General features: G+C 38.9%; 1 protein-coding gene across 1 annotated transcript in view; it reads left to right on the top strand.

The window, feature by feature from the left end:
• The window catches only part of POLQ (DNA polymerase theta), a gene marked incomplete at both ends in the record, with an annotated part of 54797 nt that overhangs the window by 14993 nt on the left and 21579 nt on the right, over positions 1-18225 (top strand). The window contains 11 exons of the mRNA XM_082014014.1: positions 326-470; positions 568-714; positions 1797-2009; positions 5292-5434; positions 6973-7177; positions 8424-8566; positions 10351-10544; positions 10855-10979; positions 12473-12716; positions 13522-16697; positions 17726-17869. Of these exons, the coding sequence (XP_081870140.1) occupies positions 326-470; positions 568-714; positions 1797-2009; positions 5292-5434; positions 6973-7177; positions 8424-8566; positions 10351-10544; positions 10855-10979; positions 12473-12716; positions 13522-16697; positions 17726-17869 (4879 nt within the window). The remainder of the gene's footprint in view (positions 1-325; positions 471-567; positions 715-1796; positions 2010-5291; positions 5435-6972; positions 7178-8423; positions 8567-10350; positions 10545-10854; positions 10980-12472; positions 12717-13521; positions 16698-17725; positions 17870-18225) is intronic.

An 18225-nucleotide genomic window follows, 5' to 3' on the forward strand; every position in this document is an offset into this window, starting at 1 on the left:
CATGGAAGTTGCAGTTGTTTTTGTGTGCATGAAAGTTTTTGTGTGCACTGTGTGGCCTTCATTCAGAAACAGGTTTATGAAAGCAAGATGTAAAACCTTAGATTTATTCATGGGTACATCTGGGGCTGTCCTCAGCAATGTGGTCATACTAGTGCTTGGACTTCCTAAGGCAAGACAGAAACTGAGATAACAGTGCTCCATCTTCTTTATTTGCTCCTCTTTCTGACTTGAAGTAGAAGATTCCTACTGTGACACAGAAGAATGACAGCATTTACAAATCCCATTCACTGTGAGAGTGCATTGAAAATATTTTGTCTCAATTCAGGGAGATGAAGACCATGTTGTGAACCTGTGTTATGAGACTGTTTGTGATGGCCATTCAGTCCTGCTTTTCTGTCCATCCAAGAACTGGTGTGAGAAGCTGGCAGACATCATTGCCAGGGAATTCTACAGTTTGCAACAGGCTGAGAGTAAGAAAAAAGTAGTTAACAGAAGACTGTAGCGTGCGCAGTGCCTTAAATGAAAATTAATTTTAGTAGAAACTATAAGAATATTTTCTCTCTCAAGGTTCTACAAAAAACTCAGCCCTTGCCCCTGTTGTTGTGGACAGAGAGGGGATCAATGAGATTCTAGATCAGCTAAAGCGTTCTGTCTCAGGCCTGGACTCTGTGCTCCAGCGTACTTTGCCATGGGGAGTGGCATTCCATCATGCAGGTATTTCTGAGTATCTTGGTCTTGAATTCTCTAATGGTCAAGTCATATTGTTCTTTTTGCTGTAGTTACCAAGAAGTTACCAATTGCTTTTTGAAGTTTCTGTAGCTTATGACTGAATTACAATGCTTTGAGAATCTCACAGTTAGAGGTAAACTTGAAATTCTTTTATTGTGGCCCAAGACTTTAATTCACTAATTGTTATGGTAAGTCCTCTCTCTGTTGTGTTGGAAAACAAATACAACTTAATTTTTTTTTGGTGAAATGCCTGAAAAAATAGCTGATTTGTAGCCCAAGCATTTTCAAGTTGTCCCTAAAGCTGCCAGAGTATTTCAGAGCAATTTTCCTTAACATAAAACTGGAATAGATGAGTAAATAGAAGAAATATAACAATGAAAATAAAAATACAAGGAGCACGTGCTGCAAATGCTTCTGGCTAGATCTTTTATTTCTTACTTAAGCAGGTAATAGTGTGTGTCACCTGTTGATCCACTGAGCAAAAGGACTGGCTCAGGAGAAGAGAACAGTAGCTATGGCATTGAATATGTAGGGGGAATAATTCCAAATGCTTATAGAGTGTGCATTTCTTTCTCAAGAATAAAATTAGCCTGAAGCCCTCAAGGAAATGTAGAAAGGTACATATTAGACCTGTAACCTAGAATGGAAATAATGAAGAAGTATTCCAGGGTCAGGATGGCAAATGACTAAATCCTACTTCCCTACTGTGTTTGTTACATCCAGTTTTCTTCTTTTTATTTTATTTATTTATGTTATTTATTTACTTGCAATGCTTGTAGATACATAGTAAATAGTTGTTCATCTTGCTACAATGTGTGCAAGCACCTTAGAAAAGCTAGTTTATAACTATTACTGTCAGTTGATTAATGAAAACTTAATGGTGAAATTTTGCTTCACCTATGGTTTGAAAGAAATTAACTGAGATAATGTTGCAAGTCTAGTTCCTAACACTGAATGGCAAATGTTCATTAAATTTGTTTGGTTTTCCTCTTGCTTCACGGTAATATTATTAGCTCTTAAATGCAGTCTCACCATTTCTAGGCTTGCTAAAAGTCACCTCTCTTCAGGTCTTACTTTTGATGAACGGGACATCGTTGAAGGAGCCTTTCGCCAGGGCTTGATTAGAGTCCTAGCAGCAACCTCCACGCTCTCATCTGGAGTGAATTTGCCTGCACGCCGAGTAATTATACGAACTCCCATGTTTGGTGGCAAACTGCTGGACATTCTCACTTACAAGCAGATGGCTGGAAGGGCTGGTAGGAAAGGAGTAGACACAGAGGGTAAGCAGAGGCTTTATTAACATTCTCTAAGAATGGTGTTAACCTGATTAAATCCAGGGCAGTGCTTCACAATTAGTGACTAATCATGATGAATTCCTTTGGTATTCAGTATGATTAAGTTAATCAAGATGAGTTTGTTTGGTATTAATGGAATAAAAATTGTAATTCCCAGGGGATTCTTTTCACTGCATGACACTTACTTTGATATTTACATGTCAGCTACTTCAGAAACAGGCTATTTTCTCCTTTGAATACTTGTTAGCTTCTAAGGCTGTGTTGTTCATTTGCCTTAATTCTGTGATCCATGGTTGGTTTACTAAAGTGTTTACCGTTTCAGTGAGAAAATTTACAGTAAACTCTCACTGGACAGGCCTAAACTGTAAGAAATGCATTTAAAGTCCACAGCTATAATTTGACAAACTTATTCTGTTGTCTGAAGCTCTGATTTGCACTTATTAAACTTCCACTAAACCATAACTTCTATGGATCTTGAAAGTAGTAATGCGACAGAGAGACAGGGAAATATGAACAGTAGTTCATAGATAATATGGTGTCTTCGTGCATACAGTGGCACTGATTGATGTTCAACAAAATAATCCTGCCTGTTATTTTAATTTGCAATTGTTATTTTAATTTGCAATGGAAATTTATCTGCATGGATGATATTTGGAAAAATTATATTATACAAGTATAAACACAGTAGAAAATAAGGAGTTCAACACAAGCAGGAAGTGGGATTTGCCCTACTGATGGTTTGATTGGTGCTTGCTGGAACCCTATGTAAGCAGACTGTTCTTACATTTAACTTTCTATTTTTGCTGGAGTAGCATAGCAACAGAGCATTTTGCGACCTATATCTCTGTGAGCTATCCATATCTGTTAAAAAAAGGGCAGCTGCATGCTGTATTTGAAATTTTACAGACTTTGTCATTTGAGTGTAGCTGGCAGGTGTAAAATTACACCTTGAAGTTTCTTTTTTTTCCCCTTCAAGTTACAATAATTAGTACCCTTTTTTGACAGTTCTAATGTGACTGTGTTTTGTGCAATAAGTGGTTGATTTTATGGTGATGAGCTTCATGAATGTACCATTTTTTTCCACTCCATAGAGTCTTTTGGGTGAGGACGTAAAGCTACATTACCAGCTGCTACTCTTTCACAGAGTAGGGAGACTGGAGGACAGCAACTTCAGCTGGAAAAAATGCCTTATGTGGATATGAAATTCAGCTGAGAGACAGAAGATAAATGCTCTTGGGTTGATTCCTCCTTCACTCCAAGACTGTAGTGTTGGATTGTTGGTTTTGAGTTTTTGAATTTTTTTTCTGATTTGATGGAAATTTAAAAACATAATTTTAGAAAATGAAATTGGATTATTTTTGCATTCATCAAAAGTGTTATATTCCCATGGCGAAATAGGTAAAGCTGTTCAATGTCACTGAACAAAACCTAGAAATATAATAGGGCCTTTTTTTGCTTTTAATGGAGTTTTATGCCTAGATAGCTAGAGTCTTCTGGTGTTTGTCTAGTCTGATACTAACCTAGACTTCCCCTTTCATCTGAAATGTTCCATAAGGGATCTTAAAACATTTTAGGTGTTTTTTTGTTTGTTTTTACTGTTTACTGGGTTGCTGTCATGGTTTATCCGTAATACTGGTTAATAATGGAAACCAGGACAGTTGCAATTACTGGCTTTAAGTTCTCAGTGACATCTTGGGAAAGGGTGTCCCCCAAGTCTTCAGTAACTGTCAGATAACATACAGCCAAGTGGCACCCATCTTCTGTTAGATTTATCATACTAAGAGTCAAAGTTTTCAGAGGGAATTGTAGGTCACATCAGAACCCAAATGTGAAATGAGTGGAAGTTCTTTACTGCTAAAATCAAAATAAGCTTTGCTTTCACAAAACAATGCTTACAGGCAGTTTATTTTCTGTACTCTCAGCTCTGGCAAAAGTACATGGGCAATAGATGTCAAAAGTTTCACCTGATAGGATAAAAAAAAATCCCAGGGATACATCCTCTTGAGCACCTCTTTCATCCTGTAATTCATTTATGTAATCATGTTTAAGCTGTATTTGGTTACTCACCTACACTGCATTTGTGGTATTTATTCTGTTCATGAAATTTAAGTGCAGTTGTTTTTTCATTACTTCTAGATTTGCTAATTACTGTAGCATTACCACAGCTACAGTTTTAGCATAACTTAACATTCCTAGGATCTTACTAAGATACCCACTACCAAAATTACCTTAGTGTCCAGAGTACATGCACTGAAAACTTAACAAGTTATCGTAAACCTATTGTGATACTTACTGTCCAACTTATCGAAGACTAATGCACTCTTCTTAATTAAAAGAAAGCTTGTCCTACCTATAATTGATTTATCCTATGCCAATTGGCAAAACCTGTAACTAGCTAGGTCTCCTAGGGACCTAGTTTCTCTGTAATGGATTTGTGTAGATGGATTTGTCCTTTATGTGACCACTGCATATTCTATGGGTAGTCTGCACTATTACCTCATTAAAGGAATTGGCCCATTATTTTTATTTTTGTTTCATGGCTCTGGGACCTTTTTTATCTCCCATAGAATTTCAGTAGTTAGGGACTAATTTAACAATGTCTGATAGAGAATTTTAAGGTGAGGTATATTTAGATGTACTTTCAGTGGAAACCATTCAGGATACTTAAGATTGTGTGTGTGTATATATGTGCATATATGAAAGTTCAGAGAATGCAGTTACTTAGATTAATAACTTCAGATTTCTGAATTACTTTGGTATCTGTGCTATTTCAGGAGTGGAAGCTGGTTGACTTAACACAAACTGTCAACGTGCTGTGCAGCTTTTATGTTTTGTTCTTGCTTTTGAGAATCTTTTCAGTTTAATAAAGTAGCACAGAAGAAAAATTGATGCCACTGTATATTATAGTTCCAGTCAATTCCAGAACAAGAAGTGAGAGTGGTTCAGCAGCAAAGCAGATGCACAGAGAGGCTATGGAAGCCTCTTAGCTGATTTGGCAAGACCCTGACCAGCCTAATGTAACTTTGAAGTTTGCTCTGCTTTCAGTTCTTAAGTATTATGTATCTGTGGAGTTCTTACATAGAAATGGATATACACTGTTCAAGGTTGCAAAAGTTTTTCTCTTTTTTTTATTTAGCTTTTTCAAAAATACCTAGTTTTCCATTCCAATAATATGTCCTTGATGAACTGTATGTAGATGTTATAGTGCTAAGATGCAATACTAAAGTAACAAATTTCTTTTTTGTTTTTTGTCTTCTTTTCCTATAGGTGAGAGCATTTTAGTTTGCAAGCCCTCAGAAAGATCAAAAGGAACTTCTTTACTTCAGGGATCTCTCAAACCTGTTTGCAGTTGTTTGCTTAGAAAAGAAGGGGAAGGTGTCGCATCTAGCATGAAAAGAGCAATACTTGAGGTACAGGACACTTGGAGAGGGATTAGAACTGTGCTTGCACTCTTGTAATTGTAGGATGGTTTCTTTTGTGACACTATCAAATGTTTTCTGTGCACTTTCTTTTTCTTCTGTTTCCTCCGCTGTCAACCCAAACGGCTCCAGAAGAAAATTGCTTGGATCTGCCAGCTTGCTTTAGTATTCAGCATTTTCTTTGGTATGTTTCAGTCTTTGCTCGCTGCAGATTAGGATGTGAGCACACTCAAACAAGGGTTACTAAACTTTGCTTTTGTGTTTAGATATACTCAAACTGCAGGCAGAAATAAATGTAATTCTTAAACTTGGTGTGACCTGACAGTCTTAACTAGGAGATGCTTGTAAATTAATGATCCCAGAGGCTTTGTAGACTGAATTGGGCCATAATGACATTTGTAGAACCTTGCAGGGTCCCTTATTTCCCCCATTAACTTATCTACCTCTTTTGGATACAAATTATTGAAATTTTTAAAATAAATTTTTGGTGAACAAACAGATGTGGTATCCAATTTGCTCCCTCTAGCCTGCCCTCCTCTGTAGGGTACCTACAGGAGTAAAAAAGACCAAAAGGGTGTTATTCCACATAGGTGGAAAAAGCCGATCTCCTTTTCCAAAGTTGCTTTTGGACGTCAACTGAGCTTAGACTTTTTAAATACAGTTTGTTTGCCGTACTATTCCTACTGTCTTGTGAAAGCTGCTGTGGTACTTAGAACTTGGTTGTGATTCCATAGATTTTGAATTTTTGGTAGACCAATGGAATTTCTAAGTGCCTATTTCTATGTAAGAGCTATTTAAAAGATGGTGGTTCCTTTCTGGTGGTGTTGCTTTATAACATGAAAAAAATCCATTGAAACCCACTTCGAAAATGGAAATTTACAGAAAACCTTAACTCGTCCTTAAACTCTGGCATTTAAAGTTTCTGCAAGAAGAAAGAAAAAGAGGTCTCCTAGTGCAGTTTCAAGGGCGTGAAAGAAAGTTTGTCAAAGACGACACATGTATGGAAATGACTCACAAGGAAAAAGCAGTTATGTGAAAAACAAAACAAAATCCAAGGGAAAAAAAAGCAACCTCAATCAGGAAAACAATGATGGGGTCTAGCATTCACATTATAAAGAGAAAACTTCAGTATGCTGAAGAGCCTTAAGAGAACTCCTTCCTGGTTTGCTTTTTGTCTTCAGAAAATTGCAGTTTGTGTTCTAATCTTTTAAAAGTATTTCGTGATGTTGGCTAAGCAAAATGCCTAGGGCTAGTCTCAAATCTAAATTGCTACTATATGTATGTCTGCTATCAAAATAAGATTTTATAATTCATTCTTTCCCATAGCTTGGCCATCTTACTTCTACCTAAGGTAGAACTTCTTGCCAAGAAAAGTCTTTAAAGGTTGGCTGTTGCTTTGCCTCATGTTCCCCTCTTGTACTGGTTCTTTAAAACGTAGATATCTGATGCATCAATCCCTTTGATTCTTCAATCTGATGTTCTATCCTACTGCTTCTCTGGCAATATGAACAAGTGGTTTTCTTCAACAGATCATAGTGGGGGGAGTGGCCAACACTCCAGAGGATGTGCAGACCTACGCTTCTTGCACTCTTCTTGCATCCAGCTTGAAAGAAAGCAAGTGGGGAAGTGAGAAGGTACAAGACAAAGCGCAGACTGGACCTATTGAGGCTTGTGTGGCATGGCTGCTGGAGAATGAATTCATTCAGGTTCTGGACTCTGGCAATGATGTGAAAGGTAAGATTGGTGTTCTTCCCAGTGATTGCAGTTAGCAATTTTGAATCAGGAAATCTTCTGCAGCTGGGTAGATATTCAATGTATCTTTATAATGAGGACTTCTGTGTATTTCTGGTTTTATTTTAAAGAATCATGTGTATCAAGAATTTTTTAGCTTTCTGGAGGGTGTCTTTTTACCTGCTATAACATTTTTCACATGCACGTGTTCTTGGAAGGCCTCTCTCTGCACATCTCCTCTAAGGCTGATGCATCCTAGTCTACAAATTCCCCGAATATCTTTAAACAAGGCATACTTTTACTACAGCATCTGTGCATGTTAACTGTAGGCTGATTTTTGTCTTTCTGAAGAACGAGTACATTCTAAGAGAGTACAAGTCTCTTCTAGAACTGCTTGGTGTACATGGTTGCACTTTTTTCTGATTTTGGCTATTTTCTTAAAATGGCTAAGGATGATTCCTTGTAATGGTAAGAATCCCCATTACAGGTTAATTTGTATTTCTTTTTTTAAGAAAAGACAACAGGAGATATTTGGTGTTTCTAAGAAAGAAATACTTAAAATGATAACTCCTGGGCAGGATGGCAGATGGTATTCCAGTGTTTTTTGTTCAAATAGCTATCACAGCTGTTAGTCTGAGTAGTTAGAGGGATCCAAACTTGAGATTTGACCTCTGAAAAAGGCTAGTTTAGACTTAAGCAAGTCTAAACCTTTTATTGTTTCCATTTCCTATCTGCAGAATGGATAAATATGCTATTTCTTCTTGAAAAAGCAATTGGGAAAAGTTCATAGAATCATTAAGGCTGGAAAAGACCTCTAAGATAATCAAGTCCAACCATCAAACCAACACCACCATGCCCACTAAAACATGTCCTGAAGTGCCACATCTACTCATTTTTTGAACATCTCCAGTGATGGTGACTCCACCACTTCCGTGGGCAGCCTGTTCCAATGCTTTAACACTCTTTCAGTAAAGAAATTTTTCCTAATATCTAATCTAAACCTCTCCTGATGCAACTTGAGGCCATTTTCCTCTTGTTCTATCGCTAGTTACTTGGGAGAAGAGACCAACACCCATCTCACTAGAACCTCCTTTCACGTAGTTGTAGGGAGCGATAAGGTCTCCCTTAATAGTAGAATTGAAATCTATAAAATACATTGCAACCCGAAATGAGATATAAACTTGCACTTAAGTGTTTCTCTGTGTGTGTTGGTTTGTATGTGTGTTTTTTTTTTTTTTTTTTTTAACAGCAAAGGTTTATCATCCAACACATCTTGGCTCAGCTACTCTTTCCTCTTCTCTTTCACCAACTGAAGCCATGGAAATCTTTGCTGACCTGCAGCGAGCTATGAAAAGTTTTGTTCTGGAGAATGATCTGCATATTGTCTATTTGGTAGGTTCCTCATTCTGTGTTTTGTATTTTGTACTGTCAAAACTAAGGAAAAGACATGTACACGTACACTTAAAAAGCTAAGCAATGCTATTTAAGACCTTTGGAGAGGAAACCATGAACCTGTGAAGATTAGTAAGGAAACAAGATGGAGCTGTAGTGAATATCCTAGGATTCATGGCTGCCAGAGGTCCATCATGCAATCATCCGAAATTTGACAGTCGTCTTCAGCCTCCTTAAGTACAAATTGTGTTCTCTTTACGAGGCATTTTGCCTGAAAAAAAGTTGACCCCAAGGAGAATATGTTTGCTGTTACAGGAGTTATTGAGCTAGGGGACAGGGGGGCGCAAGGGATTGAGGGGGGCTGTCTCTGCTTGCTGTGTTCATTAACCTAGTTAATTAATAGATTAATGAATAAATCTACTGATAGATTTTTTTTTTTCCTTCTACTAGTGTCCCATATATACCCATATCTCTGTTTTAGAGGACTATGTTATATTTTGTTTTCTACTAGGCAAAGTGGACTGTTTTCTGTCATGCACCAGTGAGGTTTTTTCCCTGTTTGCATCTCCAAAACAGAAAAAAAAGAGGATGAATTTTGTTCATGTTCTGGAGTAGAGACAGTGATGGCAATGTATTTTTTTACCCTGTACTTTTTAATTGCAGCAGCTTGGCTAATGTTATTTTAAATCAAATACACTGTTGAACAAAATGTTCTTGAAATTCCCTTCCATTAAGCTAGCCTCAAACACTTTCTTGCAAGTCTGTTCATTTTCAAGGCCATTTTGAAAATGTTTGTTTAGTTTTTGTGGCCTTTCTTTTTTTTCTGAAGAGAATTGTTCTCTTTATGGGATACAGGGAAATTATCTGCTATAATGCTTTTTAATTCTCTTAGGCTTGAATCTTGTATTTGTACAAATATGAGACTGAATTCCAAGACCCTGTATTTTAGGAAAGTTGTTTAAAACAAGTAAGTATTTGCTAGGTTAGGAAAAGAGTTTCTTTAAAGAAAAAAAAGCAACAAGCAACAAAAGACCCCACCTTAATTTAATAACTCTCGTTCTTCTCAGCAGACGAAGAGGGCATGGATGATTTACAACTACATAGGCATCTGGCATTCTGTATTATGTTAAATGCTCCGCAACAGCTGTTGGTTCATTAATCTTCCAGTATATTGATACAAATCTGAAGACATCTTGTCTCCCCATACTGAAACTAACTCTGTGCTGACTGAATGATAAAAAAATCGTTTTTTTGTCTGAAAGTATGTGTATTCTCTGGATGGCTTTTTGTTGGTATTAATAAGGCTGAGACTTCTTGTACTCCAGGTAGATGAAAGCTTCAGTGACTTCTGGCAAAATCTATGTTCCATCCTGCTTTGTCGGATGCTGTGGCAGTGGTTAATGTGGTTGCTAGTGGTTTTAAGAGGCTGATAGATACCTGTCAGTTTTGTTAAAAAAGAGTAAAGTTTTGTTTTATTAAAGGAGAATAAAGATGCAGCTTAAAAATCTTCTAGTGGCTTGGATTTAGGGAGCAATCTGACAAAGACTCCAAATTGTTTAATCATTACAGTACCCATATGAGTCAGATCTCATCTGTGCAAATATTAAAAAAAACTAGGTTAGAAGAGCTTTTACTTTCTTCAGGGTACATGGTTATGACTCAGTGCCTCACAGTAGTGCGTAGGATGCTCTAACCACAATCCCTAGACTGTATTTTTGTTTACGCAGAGCTCTGTTCTGTTTGTTTCTCTGAAATAGTTTTTTGCATTGTCTTATTTTCTTTAGGTCACCCCAGTGTATGAGGAGTGGACCACAATTGATTGGTACCAGTTTTTCTGCTTATGGGAGAAACTGCCTGCCTCAATGAAGCGTGTGGCTGAGTTGGTGGGAATTGAAGAAGGCTTCCTGGCTCGTTCTGTAAAAGGCAAAATCATAGCTAAAACAGAGAAACAGCATAGACAAATGGCCATCCACAAAAGGTAGCCACAAACGGGTGTCAGTGTGCAAAGACTAGAGGCTATAACGTGTGGAGGGGACAGGCTTTGTGTCTGTTTTCAGGAGCTGGCTGTCTTGCTGAGTGAGCTGATAGCTCAGAGAACCTGGACCTGGTCTGCTTTGGACTTCTGGCACAAGATGTTTGTGCTGATGTTTTTGGAAGCCATCTTCCCTGTTTCTTTTTTGTTGCTATGCTATAGTACCATTCTGTCCTATGCTATCACAGTGCATTTTGCCATGTACACTAATGTGCCCTGGATGATCATTTTATTCCCACGTGTACTTTTTCTACAGGTTTTTCACCAGTCTTGCCCTTGTGGATTTAATCAGTGAGGTTCCCTTAAAGGATATGACCAAGAAATATGGATGTAGTCGTGGCCAGCTTCAATCCTTGCAGCAGTCTGCTGCCACCTATGCAGGTGAGTTGTCTGGGCAAAAAATCCCCAGGAGTCTTAGGCTGGTCTGTTTTTTTTCCTTCCAGATATGGGGATAAGATAGCCACAGTATGGTACTAGCAACAGTCAGTCTTGTAAAACTACTTCCAGCTTTACAGCTTAATCTGTGGTTGCCCCTGCTTTGAGGTGTGTGCCATGGGATGAGGGCTGGCCGAGTGGAAACAAGCAGTGCTGTATCATGCTGAAGTCTGTGGAAATCATCTGTGTACTGTGCAGGAATATAGTTTGTTCAATACTAAGTACGAAAATTCCATTCTGAAGCTTTGCTCTGTCAGGAAAGAGTATCTTTCATCATGAATAAAGTTTGGGGTCTCTAAGACTTAGCATGGCTTTCTCTGGGTTGCAAAGTTAATTGGCCAGAAAGTATAAGTTTATAGTTTTCAAAACAGTGTGAGTTGTTTCTGGGTCATTTATCACCAGGTAACAAGAGGTTAGATAGCTGTCACCTTTAACTTAACTTCCGTAAGAGGGCTGTGTAGGAATAGAAGTAACAGCCCACCATGTGACTGAGATTTTTTTTTTTTTTCCTATTGCCTAATTCCTCCATTACTCCATAGGTGGGTCTTCAATTTTTAAAACAGTTTTAGCTCCACTTACCAAACCTTATGTGTGGGTTGCAGCATGAGTCAGAGCCCCAAAATTAAAAGGTCACGCCAACTGATGCAGAGTAGTTTAAATTAATTCTGGTAATATAAATAACTTTTTGTTGTAGCAGTTTCATAATTCTCTATTCCCCATGTTAATAATTTTCAGCAATCAGGTAGATTAGTTCAGGAACAAAAGTAATTCGGGAAGTAAAATGAACTGTTGACATGACATGTAGTTAAGAGATATGATAAAAGCTGTATTCTATAATCACTATAAAAATAGTGAGGGATGCTGTGTCTTTCAGTTACTTTCATATTCTGTAGATGCAATGTGTGAGTAATAAACTGTCTTTTCCCTCCCCTTTTCCTCCTCCCACGTGCTGGGGACTGCAGTTGTAACCTTTATCACAGGCTTTGCTACCTCCTATCGTGCTCTCAGTAACTGAAGTTCTGCAGGCCAACTTCCGATGTTATGGACATGAGAGCCGGCTTTCCTCAAAGACTGTGGCTTCTCTTGGTGCCTCTCATCATTATTTTTTCTGTCTTCTTTTCTTCAGTGTGTTTGGTTCATAAGAATCCTGTTACAGGATATGCATCTGCTTCACACTTTCAAGATTAGCATCTTCAGAAAAGCAGTTGTCATTCAGAATGTCTACCTCACTGATAAGCTAGTTAATTCTACATTATGTTGAGTTCTGTGAGACCAGCTCCTAATCATAGTTATAATAAACATGAGTTAGTTTCTGTAGGTAATGGGAAGGTGAGAAATGTAAAGAGAATGCCCATTCAGATGGGGGTGGGCAGGGAATGGGTCCAGCTTAGTAGAACTGGATCTGGAGTGAAGACATTGATGTAACTTCTGTGTTCCAGGAATGGTAACGGTTTTCTGTAATCGACTGGGCTGGCACAACATGGAGCTGTTGCTCTCTCAGTTCCAGAGCCGCCTCACTTTTGGGGTTCATAGGGAGCTTTGTGACCTGGTACGAGTGTCTCTGCTGAATGCACAGCGTGCTAGGATGCTTTACAACGCTGGGTTTGTCACGGTGGCTGATCTGGCTAAAGCCAGTCCTGATGATGTGGCAACTGCTCTGAAGAATTCAGTACCATTCAAAAGGTGAGAAATCAGTAAGTCCAGAAGTCAAGTAAAGGAGTGAGTTTGTAAGGTGAAGGATTGCAGGATGAAACCTGTAATTAAATATGGCAACCTTTTGGGACTTGGTGCCAAACATTATTTAGAAATGACTTGTAGGTCTCTGTGACTGATCACAGTCATTCAATGATTATTTTGAAATTAATAGAAGCATCTTTTGTTTGCAGTATAAGTTCGAGAGACCTACCTTTTCTTCTTATTCCTCTTTTCAATGCACTGTTTAGTCCTGGGTGAATTGTTAATGCTCTCTGGAGACCTTTTGCTGCCTCTAAAAGGCAGCTTTACCATATGATCAAATGAGTTGATGATTTTTTACTATATATCATTTGAAGTGCTTTTGTGATTTTCATGTTAGTGCAATGACAAGCTTCCTTGATCAAGTACCTGTTGGACTGAGCCATGACACCTGTCTGGTTCATGCTCTTGAAGCTTCATTACTTTGGAAAACAGTGTATGGAGAAGGACTGATTCAGACCTGGATCTTGCCCTAGTGAGGAGTTGGGACTCATCTGGGGTACATGTTTGGACGCAGAAACCTAGTAATGCTTCTGGAGTATGCAGCCAGTAATATCTGTCATCGACACCAGTTCACATATAGAAAACTGACATAGTTATTTCCTATTAAGTGCATTGTATTTTTGATGTAGTGCTTCTGTGAAGTTAGGAAGCTGTGAAACTAATTGAAATGGGAGCAGAGTAGTGCCAGCTCCTTGTGTCATTTGTTATTTTCTGCACAAATGTTTACATCTGTCTGTTACCTTTCCCATAGTGCTCGTAGGGCTGTGGATGAAGATGAAGAATCAGCAGAGGAGCGTCGGACTGTGCGCAGCATCTGGATGGCTGGAATGAAAGGCTTAACTGAAAGAGAAGCGGCTTCCCTCATTGTGGAGGAAGCCAGGGGACTTCTTCGGGAGGATTTGGCCTTGATGGGAGTGCAGTGGAACCCAGAGAGTTTTCTCGAGTCTGATACGTCCTCTATGATCAGCAGTGTGTCAGAACTGGAAGACAGACTACGTAGATCAAATGGAGAGCAGTATTCTGAGTCTTCTAGGGTGTCAAACAAAAAAGGGTGCAGAGTTCAACATCGTAATGGCCTTGGTTCTCAGACTGGAAACTTATCAAATACTAAAAAGGGATATAAAAGGCGACTAAGTGGTAGTACAGAAGACTCCAGATTTGAGCGTGAAGTCCCAGGCAGGAGACAGGCTCGAGCAGAGAAAGGCAATGATGATATTGTGTACAGTGCTAGAAAACGGCCAAATATGTGCAGAGATGATGAAAATGTAGAAGGAATTTCTCTGGTCAAAACCAAGATTGACTTCAGAAGAGGAATTCCAGAACTCCCTACTGAAGAAGGAAAACCGCTAACATTGAGAACAAAGTCTTTAGCCTCTAGATTGATAAAAAGTACGGATGCGCATTTAAACCGGACTAGGAATAAAAATACCGCTTCAAAACTGCAGAGGTCACTTGTTGAAGATTCAAATATGCTTAGCATAGACATACAAAAGCCACCTGCTTTCCACCCCACCACCTTTAAAGGTATTTTTTTTCCAGACCAAAATAATAAGGAATTTATGGAAACAAGATCTGTAACTCAAGACAACAAAGTCTCAAATTGTGTACAGTTGGGGGAAATTAATCTTAGGAGGAAAGATAAAGTGGAAGGATTATTTACAGAGCCTACCACCACTAATGAAGGCATGCCTAAGGGGAGAGGATGTTTTCAGGCACCTGTTACATTGCAGGGTACTCCACACATGAATGTGGAGACATGTAATGTAGAAAGTCTAGTAATACCTGCTACTTCTAGGACACAGAGAAATGAAAATACTGATGATAAGCGGAATAAAATTAATAAAATGCAAATGGATGCTAGCTGTGCTGAGGAGGTGATTGGTAAGCAGCAGATGTCTTTAGACAGAGATCACTGTAATGTAACTGCTAGCTGCTCTGGAAGTGGACACGTCCATAGTAGCAACAGGATACGGAAGCCTGTGGATTTTTGTCCTGGTGAGGATAAATGCTGCCATATTCAGATTCAGAATGGTAGCAAAAATGGGAGCAAAAAGCCCAATGGAATATTGTTACAAGCTGGAGCACTGCAGAAAGCTATCAGTCATCCTAAAGATTTTCTGAAAGACTCTCTAATAAAATCCAGAGGCATTTGCAATGCAAATGATGTTCAGAATGGTCCATCCTCTGATCTGTTTTCTGACTCTAGAGACTGTGAAGACAGCCTCCCGTTGGATACTCAAACTGAGATGATAATAAAACAGGAGGGAACAGCTGGAATCACAGGACAGCAGGGAGTACAAGGTTCAGAGCTGGCAGCAATACCACAGCAGGGAATCTCCAAGAAACTAAGCACTTCACGGACTGAGAATGCAACTGATGAAAGGCTGGCTGCAACAGTTAGGGAACTGGGCTTATCGAGTCTTATCACAACAAATAATGTTACAAAAAACACAGCTCAGCACTGCAGTAATAAACCTTTGGAGTCTGGAGGCATTAATTTACAGGTTGTAGCAAAGGAAATAGAATCTGCACCTTGCCTGAAAGAAAGTGATTTCTCAGTGACCGACTCCCAGCTACACAGTTTCCTACAAGATTACCAGACCCAAAATTCAGTGAAAGGGGAGAGTGTGTCTAAAGACCTTACGAAAGCAATCTCCCCTTTTGGCAGGGAGCACATCGTACAAGTAGAATGCTACCCTGTCCCTGAAACAAGCCTGAATATGAGTGATAGCTTGCTGTTTGATGATAGCTTCAGTAATGTCAGTGACCTTTCAGCTGTTCACATCACAGAAGCTGACAAAAAGGACCCTGTGGAGAAGCAAGAGGCTATGCTTCCTCCAGATGGTCTTTTGCAGAACCTTAGACCTGTTCAGAATAAATTTGATGTCAGTGGCAATCAGAAAGAGCATGAGGATCCTGTGCAGCGTAATGATGTGTCTCTAGCATTCTCTGATCTAATAGCTGAAGTTTTAGATCATGCAAATTCCCCATCTTTTCTGGAAGATCTTCCTTCTACATTTCATGGTCAGCCAGGATTAAGAAACCCAGTGATTTGTAACAATGACTCCAGACCAAAGGAATTAGTAGGAGATCAAGGTGAAAAGCTCCAGAGTAGCCAGCAAGCTTTAGAAAAGAAGAAAACCCATCGAGTGTTGTGGGCTGAACACTCATTTGAACTAAGCCCAGGACTGCAGGATGCATTAGACAAATGGCCTAGTCCCTCAGGCATTGAACCAGTTTCAGTAAGCTCCTGTTTGAAAGGAAAGTTAGTTGCTCCTATTGTTAATGAAGATCCAGATCCAGTTTTTGAATCTGACTGTTGTCAGCCATGGCCTTTGCCCACTTGCCAGGATTTAAAAAGTTCTTTCAAGGTTAAAGAAAACAAAACAGAAAACTTGGATCTTCAGAAAACAGGCTGCATAACACTTCCGCTAAAGGGAAGCAACAGAACATCCTGTCTTCCACCAGATAGTAATAATGGGTTTATTCCTCCAACACCCCCCAAAGAGCTTTTTCCAAAGGGTTCTGTTTCTCTCTCTGTGAAATCTGCAAGGAAGAGACAAGTCACCTGCATGAATGAAGGGCAACTGATTCAGCCACAGCAGAATAGCGAGGGCAATGCAGAGCAGCAGGTAGAAACACTCCAGGTCAATCTTGGTAGCGTAGACCCAATTGAGACTGATGAGATGAAAGATGATTCCACTATAGACCAAGGCTTTTCACTGCAGCTATCTCAGGATGTTTTTCCACCCATTCCCTTAAGTGCTGAAAGCTTCACTATTATTGATGTAGCAAGCGACAAAGCACTTTTCCAGACTTTTGTTGCAGAATGGAAGGAGAAAAGCAGATTCTCCATCTCGGTGGCATGCGAAAGAACAAAATGTCTTTTGTCTCCCAAATCAACTATTGGTGGCAAATTCAAAAAAGGTCAGTTCCATGTTCCAGCGTGTTATTTTGTGAACAGCAGGGTGGCATCTTGAGGTTAAAGCGGGAGTGGAGAAGGAAAAGGTTTGCAAAAAAGAAGGAAAATTCCCAATACTAATTGAATATTGTCAGTCTCAGTAAAGCAAAGGAACTTAGTGGTAGTAGAGGATGGAGAATTGGTGTCAAGGATTTCATTGGTAGGTCTTTAGTGATAGTAATGAAGTGTTAGCAGCTTGTTTGTATGTGAGAGCATCTAAATATTCTTAACGTTTCCTTGTGTATCTAATTTTGAAATGGATCTGTGTTGTGCAGTCCCTTTATCATGTGTATCTTTCAATGTTACGAACAAGTTTTAGTGTATTTTAAAATGAATAATATATTTGACAGTAAACTGTACAGATTGTTCTGAGTCTCCACTGAGCAGTGTTACTTGCGGGATTGCCTCTGAACCAAGGTTGGAATATTTTCAAGTTTGTGAAAAGTAAACATGGTTCAATATCTGCATGTGTGAAATTCAGATCAGTCTCTGGATTGTTGTAATATTGGTTCATTTCTTTTTTTCCCACAGAAGTATTCATATGCTGCAGTTTGCTGCTGTATAAAGATACTTTTCCTTTAAAGTAACAAGATTAAGCAGAGTTAGATTCTTTGCTGTCATATTGCCATAACAACAACAACAACATTTCTTAACTATCAAAAGATATTTTTGACAGACAAATATGAAATGTTTTTCAGAGTGAAAGGAGAGAATACACCTCTGTCTCAACTCTTGAAAAGATTGCTAGGAAAGGCCAGAGTTTTGCAGGGATGCTATATGGGTGGTTGTTTCTGTTAAGAAAAAGTTTTGCTATTCTAAACATTTTTTTTTCCCCAAAAGAAACACAGATTTTTCTCCCTATAGATAAAAATGAAGGTATATATTCACATTTAAGAAATTTAGGCTCAACTGTATTATTTATGTTTTCAGGATCCAAACTCTTCTGTATTTATGGATGACATTTATAATTGTAACTTAAAAATTATTCCTTTAGTAAGTTCTCCTCAGTGGATGCAAGTTAAAGATGATGGATTTCCTGTCCAAGGCTGTGAAGACATCTTGGTTGTTGGTCTGGCAGTATGTTGGGGTGGAAAAGATGCCTACTATATCTCTTTGCAGCAGATACAAGACCAGACTGGTAAGTGAGTGGACAGGCTGTGCTATGTTACATGACACCACATTTCAAGAAAGTACCTTTAGCAGATAGGTTCTTGGAAGTGTTTTGAGTGTCTTGGAAGTGTTTTGAGTGTCTCAAATGCAGCTCAGCTGTGTGATGGAGTGATTTAGCCATATTATTCATCAGTCTTAAGTGCTGAACACCCTTGAACATGTTGCTGTGGATAGATCTATGCTGCTGCATAATAAGGCCAGGTATTTGGCTCAAGCACTGGACTGCTGAGCATGCATATTGCTAAAATGTTAGCTTACTCCCATGTTCTCTTTAGCTTTTCTCTTTCAACCTCTTCCAATTTTTGCCTTCTGGAACAAATCTGA

Source organism: Phaethon aethereus (genome assembly GCF_964289735.1).
Source record: "Phaethon aethereus genome assembly, chromosome: 1".
NCBI lineage: Eukaryota > Metazoa > Chordata > Aves > Phaethontiformes > Phaethontidae > Phaethon > Phaethon aethereus.